A 9,351-nucleotide genomic window follows, 5' to 3' on the forward strand; every position below is an offset into this window, starting at 1 on the left:
TGTAAATTACGTTCATTTCAAGCTTCCCAGTTCATTTACTTGAGAATTGTAACATAAGTCTTCCAAGACTTTAAAACAATATGTATATATTCTTTGAACCCTAAAAATTAGCCTGATTCTGAAACAAAAAGGAAAAAATGGGTTCCCAAAGTAGACATTTCTCCTCTTCAGTTTTCATGGTTTATAAAAATTGTATTCTTTTTTTTAATATGTTTTTATTGATTTTAGAGAGGAAGGTAAAGGGAGAGAAAGAGAGATAGAAACATCGAGGAGAGAGAAACATCCATCAGCTGCTTCCTGCATGCCCCCTTCTGGGGACAGAGCCTACAACCCGGGCATGTGCCCTGACCAGGAATAGAACCAGCAACCTCTTTCTTGGGGCATAGGACAACACTCAATCCACTGAGCCACACCAGCCAGACTACTCTTTTTATTAATGTCCGACACCACTATCTTTAGATGTTGGCTTTGTGGGAAGATCTGGGAGTGTGGAAGAAAGGGAATTACTTATCAGAGTGCCTTGCTCTTTCTGGGTGCTCCATAACGTTAGTTTACTTACATTCCATTATATCCAGGAGTCCAGCCAGAGGAGGGCAAGATACTCAGATTATAGATTCCTAAGAGGTAGAATAGATGGCAGGCCATTTTGAAGGAGGAGAAATTTGAACTGCTCCTTAAAAGACTGATAGAACATGGATATGAGATAAGAAAAGTTATTCTGGGGAAATATAAAATCCTATCACTTTTCCAACAGCATGGACATTTCCTCAATCACAGAAATGGAGAATTGTTTCAGTTCTCAAATAGGCTTTCTCAATGGGTTCACTAGATGGAAATACTTAGGAAAACTGTTTAGGAACATCTAAATTCTATAGAAATTAAAAAGTGATAGTGATTGGTAAAAATCAAGTTAGCAAATTAAGGTAGTTGTAACTTGAACCCATTTATGCTCTTGGGTTCCAGTAATTCTTATCTAAAGCAGTTAGCTGTATAAATTTCATGTTAAGCAACAATGTTTCATAATCAAAATTTCTCAAGCATAGAAACCTTAGTACTTCTGTTATATATTTATCAAAATGTAAAAGGAAATACCCTTGAACTCTATAGAGTATTGAGAACCTAATTTATTTACTTTGATTTTGTATTATCAAAATAGTGATTAGAAGTTGAATTTTTTAGAGGGTGGTGAAAAATTTTTATTTCAAAACTATACCCCTTGATTAAAATTCCATTAATAAGTCTTTCCTTATGGGTGAGAGATGTTATTTCAGAGAGTAGAATTTGCTACTATGACTATACATTTCTGGTTGCTTGTTAAATTATTGTGTCCTGCTCAATAGGGTCATCTCTCCGAAGCATGGTCCCGAGTGACAAAAAATGCCATTGCAGAAACCATCATTGCCTTGACCAAGATGGAGGAAGAATTTAGATCTCCAGTGAGATGTATTGCAACAACTAGGGTAGGTTTTTTTCATTTGGTCTATATCCTTGCATGTCCATTTTTTCAGTAATAGGTTTGAATTAATAGGTCAGCTATTATTTTTACCAAATATTTATTTAAAAAGCATGAAGGTTTTTTGAATTATGAAATAAGTATAGTGGTTATTAATATTCCCTGTTACGTGTTCTTTATCACTTGTTTTTGTTATCAATTATGGAAACTCAGGATATACTGGTTAGAAAGGGCTAACTTTCCATATATGTCACTATATTATCTTTTTAATGGTGTATTTACCATAGCTTACACAGTAAGTTTAGTGTCGGCATTATGCTGTGATACACTGAGGTCCTTTGAAGACAAGGTCCTCCCTATTACTTTTGGTATGGCCCAGTTGTCCAAAAGTAGAGCCCTATAGCATACTCACTGAGCATACAGGCCTTGCTTTTTTAAAAAGCAAAAAATTTGTGCCTGCAGTGGGATAGGGCAGAATCTTTTAGAGCAAGCATGTCAAACTCAAAGGCTAACACAGGCCAAATGAACAAGGTTTAAGTTTATATGTGCTGCAAAAAAACACACAAAAGCTTAAATTTTCATAGAAATGTAGGTTTATTTTGATAGAGATGTGCTGAATACAAAGGGCTGAAATAAATGAGTAATCGTTAAAATAATAGAACATTTTAATAAAAATTAATATTTTTTCTTGAACATTAACTTATCAGACACTCAATAACTGCACAAATTAATAAGTGTGATGCACATAAACCTATTTTTCTTGTTCTCTGAAGCAAAATATTTTCTGTTGCACACACCAAACAAGTCAGTACAAGACTAATGACGTGGCAATCGGCTGCTAAAATATTCACTGCTAGTATAAGTGGAGAGAAATGGTGTGCCTGCCCGTAAGGGAAATGAATGCAACGCGATTACAGTAATCAGTCATTAACGAATGTTGTAGTCATTATTAACTAGAGGCCCGGTGCATGAAATTCGTGCTCTGGGGTGGTCGTGGGGGGGGTCCCCTCAGCCCGGTCTGTGCCCTCTCGCAGTCTGGGAGCCCTCAGGGGATGTCTGACTGATGGCTTAGGTAGCGGGCCTAAGCTGGCAGTCGGACATCCTTAGCGCTGCTGCGAGGCAGGAGAGGCTTCTGCCACCGCTGCTGCGCTCGCCAGTCGTGAGCCCAACTCAGGGCTTCTGGCTGAGCGGCACTCCCCCTGTGGGAGCACACTGACCACCAGGGGGTAGCTCCTGCGTTGAGCGTCTGTCCCTTGGTGGTCAGTGCGCGTCATAGTGACCAGTTGTTCCGCCGTTCAGTCGATTTGCATATTAGCCTTTTATTATATAGGATTATGTATAACAGGATATTGTAAAATTTAAGTTACGAAATTTTTATGAAAACGTTTCTTACACATCATTACATTGGCTGGGCCAAAAAATATTCATTGTGGGCCGACAAATTTGACATGCTTGTTATAGAGAGTAGGATTGCATTCTTCAGATGAGACATCTGCAGGAATTTGTAACCTACCAAATTTCATGTCCCGTGTGCTTCCAAAAGAGATTTGAGATCTTGAAGCAGGGCAATGTGACAGTATTGGGAAGAAGTAAACACTGATGGATAGTGCTTAAGTTAATTCTCAGAGGTCTGAAAAAGAAGATAAATTATATTTCCCTAGGGCAGAAAAAAACCAATTTGGACTATGTTGCTAGTGAGTGTGGCATCTGAAGCACTTCTTCTTTTTTAAGTTTTTTTTTTTAATTAATCTTTATTGTTGAGATTATTACAGATGTCCCTCTTTTTTCCCCCCATAGCTCCCCTCCACCCAGTTCCCACCCAGCCTTAGGCTCTCACCACCCTATTGTCTGTATCCATAGGTAATGCATACATATATATAAGATCTTTGTCTAATCTCTTCCCACCGCCCTTCTCTCCCCCTTTCCCTCTAAGAATTGTCAATCTGTTTTATTTCCATGCCCCTGGTTCTATTCCATTCACCAGTTTATCCTTTTCATCAGATTTTTTATTCGTTTGATTTTTAGATTCAATTGTTGATAGGTATATATTTGTTGCCACTTTGTTGTTCATATTTTTTATCTTTACCTTTTTCTTCTTTCTTCTCTTCTTAAAGAATACCCTTCAGCATTTCATATAATACTGGTTTGGTGGTGATGAACTTCTTTAGCTTTTTCTTATCTATGAAGTTCTTTATCTGACCTCCAATTCTAAATGATAGCTTTGCTGGGTAGAGTAATCTTGGTTGTAGGTTCTTGCTATTCATCACTTTGAATATTTCTTGCCACTCCCTTCTGGCCCACATAGTTTTTGTTGAGAAATCAACTGACAGTTGTATGGGCACTCCCTTGTAGGTAACTACTTTTCTCTAGCTGCTTTTAAGATTCTCTCTGTCTTTTCCCCTTGGCATTTTAATTATGATGTGTCTTGGTGTGGTCCTCTTTGGGTTCCTCTTGTTTGGGATTCTCTATGCTTCCTGGATTTGTAAGTCTATTGCTTTCACCAGGTAGGGGAAGTTTCCTATCATTATTTCTTCAAAAGGTTTTCAATATCTTGCTCTCTCTCTCTCTCTCTCTCTCTTCTTCTGGCACTTCCATAATTCGGATGTTGGTACGCTTGAAGTTGTCCCAGAGGCTCCTTACAACTATCTTCATATTTTTGGATTCTTTTTGCTCTTCTGGTTGGGTGTTTTTTGCTTCCTCATATTTCAAATCATTAATTTGATTCCCAGGATCCTCTAGTCTATTGTTGAATCCTTGTATATTATTCTTTATGTCAGTCGGTATATGCTTTTTCATTTTTTTGGCTTTCTCACTAAGATCCTTGAAAGTCTCCCTAAGTCCTTGGAGGTTTCTAGAAGATTCTTGAGTAACTTTATAACTCTGGTTTTGAACTCTATATCCAGTAGTTTGCTTTCTTCCATTTCTTTTTTTTTTTTTGTGACATGTTTCTTTGTCTCCGCATTTTGTCTGCTTCCCTGTATTTGTTTCTATGTATTGGGTAGAGCTGCTAAGTCTCCTTGAGTTGATAGAGTGGCTTTGTGTGCTAGGTGTTCTATAAAGCCCAGTGGTTCAGCCTCCCCAATCACCTGAGGTGGACTCTCTAGGTCAGGGGTGGGCAAACTTTTTGACTCGAGGGCTACAATGGGTTCTTAAACTGGACCGGAGGGCCGGAACAAAAGCATGGATGGAGTGTTTGTGTGAACTAATATAAATTCAAAGTAAACATCATTAAAAAAAAGGGTCCGTTTTTAGTTTTATTCATTTCAAATGGGCCGGATCCGGCCCGCGGGCCGTAGTTTGCCCACGGCTGCTCTAGGTGCACCCCTTTGTGGGCTGTGTGCACAATCTTGTTGTAGTTGAGCCTTGACCTCCAGGCCAATTAGCTGTGGGGACCAGCTGTGACTACAGTGGGAGAGCTGCTGTGCAGGAAACATCCTTTTGGGGCAGAACTTGCTTCAATGGGGCTTTGGTGCTCACTGAGTCTGCCCCTTGAGTGTGTCACTTACGGATGTGAAGAATTATAATCTGGTATGGTCTCACACTGACCACTGGGTATATTGGCTCTTGGGCCTCCAGGGAGGTGCAAAGTCAGCCACTGCCTGGGGACACCCAGCAGGAACTACAGAGAGATCTGCAGATTCCTCCTCTTGGTATTGGGTTTGGAAGTGCCCAGATGAGTCCCAGCTGTGAAGCAAGGCAGGCTGGTGCTGTTGCTGGTGCCAGGTCTTTGGCCTTTTTATTGATAGGTTTGGTGCTCCCTGACCCAGCTGCAGATTTTTTGACAGGTTTTTAGCCTAAGAAAGGACAGGCCATTCATATGCAAAAGCCGCTGGGCACAGTTTGGGTGGGTTGTAAATTGGGTGGAGCAGGGTCTCAGGGAATCACCAGGGCGGAGCAAAGAGAAATGGCTGCCAGTCAGTCCTGTAGCCAGGGAGGTCCCAGTGTAGGAACAATGACTGCTGTGAGCACCTCCATCTGGAAGAAAGCCACCCTTGAGTTCGTGCCCAGATGCCAGACAGTCCAGTTTCTCCTTGTATGAGTCTGGGTCCCCCAGAGCCTCGCCCAGCACTGGAGCTCAGAGGAAGTGGGAGCTTGTAAATTCAGTTCATGGTGCCGGCCTTTTAAGAGGAGCAGCTGGGTCTCCAGCAGCCTGTGTGTCACTCAGCCCCACACTGCACTGGTTTTTACAGCCTGTTGTTCTTACTGCCCATATGGACTTCTTTTCCCAGCTCTGGGCTGGGGTTCTGGTGTGGAGCTGGGACACTTGCTCCTCCCTGCGGCCTCTGCAGAGACAATCTCCCTCCCAATTAAAAAAGCGGCCCACATGGGTGCCGGACCAGGCCGTTCTGCACCTCTGCACCTCCTACCAGTCTCAGTGTGCTTTCTTTACTTCTCTAGTTGTAGGACTTCCATTCAGCCAGCTTTCAAGCAGTTCTGGATGATGGTTGTTCAGTATTTTAGTTGTAATTTTGATGTGGCTGTGGGAGGCAGCGAGTACAGGTGTTTGCCTTCACTGCCATCTTGGTTCTCCTGAAGCAGTTATTCTGACTAATCCTCACCCACCCTGCATGTGTTCTTCTCTTTATTCTGTGCCCCCTTTTTTTTAGCGTATTTTATTTTTATTTTTCTCGCTTTTCTTTCCCTAATTTTCCCCCTCTTACTCTTCATATCCAGTGACACTCCCATATACTTCTGAGTTAAGACAGTTAAATTATTTTTTTCAGTAATGAAGAAATATTTAATTCTATGTAAAACTGAAACTTATTCTTTAAGCTTCAGAAAGTGTTGAACTATTTTTTAGGGCAATTTTCTAGAGTTGTAAAACACTTGCTTTATTTGTTAGACATTTACTTATTTCTGACAAAGTGCACCAAGCATAGTGCTAGGTGATTAGGAGCATACGGAGACTTGTGAGTAACTGTTATTACCTACAAGAATTTAATATGAACCCAACTACTCATGGGACTCTACAAAATTAAACATCCATTGTACCACCTTCCTTGGAATTTAATGTCTCTGGCAAATGATAATGGATGGAAAAATTTGCAGGAGTCATTGGAATATTAAATATGAAAATTCATATATTGCTATATTATTTTTGTAGTAGCCCAATCCTACATAATAAAAGGCTAATATGCAAATTGACCGAATGGCGGAATGACCGGTCACTATGATGAGCACTGACCACCAGCGGGCAGAGGCTCAATGTGGGAGCTGCTCCCTGGTGGTTAGTGCACTCCCACAAGGGGAGCACCACTCAACCAGGAGCCAGGCTCATGGCTGGCGAGCACAGCGGCAGTGGCGGGAGCCTCTCCCGCCTCCATGGCAACACTAAGGATATAGGACATCCCCTGAGGGCTCCTGGACTTCGAGAGGGTGCAGGCCGGGCTGACAGACCCCCTCCCGCTCCCCCCCCCCCCCCCGAGTGGAATTTCGTGCACCAGGCCTCTAGTAAAGGATAATTTTATATATCAGGCAGGAAATAGAGTGCTTAATCAGAGGAACATTTATTCAGTAAATATTTGAGTGCATACTATGTGCATGGTACATACAGCAATCGTGTACGTGTCTGATGCCACATCAGGAAATTTTGAGTACCACTGGGTTTACATATCTTCAGATACAGCTGGAATTTATTAAACTATTATCATGTGTCAGACAGTCAACATTTTATGTCTTTCCTAAGTATTCAGTAGTGTAACAGCCTTTCCTTTCAACAGCTCTGGCTTGCTCTAGCATCACTGTGCGTTCTTGACCAGGACCATGTAGATCGTCTCTCCTCAGGGAGATGGATGGGAAAGGATGGACAACAAAAACAAATGGTAAGATGAAAATTATCTTATATAAAATGATCTTGTTTTTCTTTATAGTCAGCGGTAGCTTAGCTTTAAAAAAAAAGTACTACAAGTAAAAATACATAATTAGTGGAACTCTTGAAAAATTGTGTCACATTGCCAAAGTTTATGTCACAAGGGTTCCTTCTTTATAGTATATTAGGGGCCCGATGCACGAAATTCGTGCAAGAGTAGGTCTTCCTTTCCCACCCAGCTGCCAGCACTGGCTTCCATCTGGCACCCAGGACCTGGGCTTCTTCTGGCACCCAGGACCGGGGCTTCCCTCCAGCCGCCAGCACCCAGGACTGGAGCTTCCCTCCAGCCACCAGCAGGCACCCAGGACCCGGGCTTCCCTCACAGCCCCGGCTTCGTTCAGAAGGTCGTCCAGAAGGATGTCCAGTCTAATTAGCATATTACACTTTTATTATTATAGATTAGGGGCTTTAGGTATACAAAAGAGCTTTCCCCTTCTCTGAGACATGTTTGCATAGTATCAAAATTTGTTTTTAGCCAGACTTTGATTTCATATCTCAATTTTTGTAGTAAAATGTAATCAATCTTATGGCAAGGAGAAAAAGCAGTAAGAGAGGCAATATGTCATACCATTTCTTCAGAAATGTACTTAAAGTAGGTTGGATATTTATCGTTTCATTCACTGAAAGAAGACTTTATATGGCTCTTTCAACACTTTCTTATTAATGGTTAAAGTTTCAAAAATGAATGTTTTTATATAATGGGGAGAAATTTTCTCAATCACTAAGCAAAGTATACTATTTATTTTATTAATCATTGATTTAGGCCTTTGAGGAAATTTTTTAATTTAATACACTTGCCATCATTCAGTTTAATGTTCAGATTCCAAATTCTTAATAGACTTCAGTTACTGTTACTGGTAAAAATAAATTACATTCAGTTTGTGTGAATATTGATACTTTCTTATTAATCTAATGTAACCTGTGAAAATGTTTTATTTTAGCCTATGTGTGATAACCACGATGATGGTGAAACTGCAGCAATCATTTTATGCAACGTATGTGGAAATCTGTGTACTGATTGTGACAGATTCCTTCATCTTCATCGACGAACCAAAACTCATCAAAGACAGGTGAAGATTTCTGTCTTTACACACAGAACAGTATCTAGAACATAAAGTGTATTCAATAACTTTTGTGGAAGACTTAGGGTAATGAGAAAAAATGGACTTGAGAATCATAGCAGCTGTTTCACTTACCAACTGTGTAAATCAAGCAAGTTGTTTAACATCTCTAAAACTTAGTTTCCACATTTATACAAACAGAACTGTTGTAAAGATTAAAGAGAAGATTGGAAATATATGGAACTTTTTAGAATGCTTACTTAATAAAAGCCATTATTATTATTGAATAATTAAATTTGTACTTCTCTTTCAGGGTCATAAATAAATATATTTTCCCTTTTCTTAATGATATAATAGGTCTTCAAAGAAGAAGAAGAAGCTATAAAGGTTGACCTTCATGAAGGTTGTGGTCGAACTAAATTGTTCTGGTTGATGGCACTTGCAGATTCTAAAACAATGAAAGCAATGGTGGAATTCCGAGAACACACAGGTAAAAGAGGATTTAAAATTGAACCATGCCTGTTGGTTACCATTAAACTAGATGTTACTTTAAAATTATTGAATGTGATTAATTGAGTATATTCTGATAAGTAATTATCATGACATCATTGATCCCTGTCTATCCTATCTAATAATAGACAAACATGGTAATTAACTGTACCTCTGACACGCTTCCCATTGGCTAATCAGGGCTATATGCAAATTAACTGCCAACCAAGATGGCGGCCGGCAGCCAGGCAGCTGAAGTGAACAGGGGATTGCTTGCTCCAATGATGGAGGAAGCCAAGGTTCCCCGCCTGCCGCTGCCAGCCTCTGAGCTGCACTCTAAGAAACAATGTTGCAATTATAGAAGCTAAACAAACCCCAGAAACCTGCTTTCAGCCAGCCGGGCCTCAGAGCTGGAGCTGCAACAGTGTTTCAATTATAGAAGCCAAACAAACCCAGATACCTGCTTTCAGCAGCCGAGG

At 40.5% G+C, this 9,351-nt stretch overlaps 1 protein-coding gene across 1 annotated transcript in view; it reads left to right on the top strand.

The window, feature by feature from the left end:
* The window catches only part of MYCBP2 (MYC binding protein 2, E3 ubiquitin protein ligase), a 300,054-nt gene that overhangs the window by 270,105 nt on the left and 20,598 nt on the right, over window positions 1-9,351 (top strand). Inside the window, exons 78-81 of the mRNA XM_014544063.1 lie at window positions 1,341-1,460; window positions 7,174-7,275; window positions 8,264-8,392; window positions 8,741-8,873. Coding sequence (XP_014399549.1) covers window positions 1,341-1,460; window positions 7,174-7,275; window positions 8,264-8,392; window positions 8,741-8,873 — 484 coding nt within the window. The remainder of the gene's footprint in view (window positions 1-1,340; window positions 1,461-7,173; window positions 7,276-8,263; window positions 8,393-8,740; window positions 8,874-9,351) is intronic.

The sequence above is a fragment of the Myotis brandtii genome, unplaced genomic scaffold (genome assembly GCF_000412655.1).
Source record: "Myotis brandtii unplaced genomic scaffold, ASM41265v1 scaffold350, whole genome shotgun sequence".
Classification (NCBI taxonomy): Eukaryota; Metazoa; Chordata; class Mammalia; order Chiroptera; family Vespertilionidae; genus Myotis; species Myotis brandtii.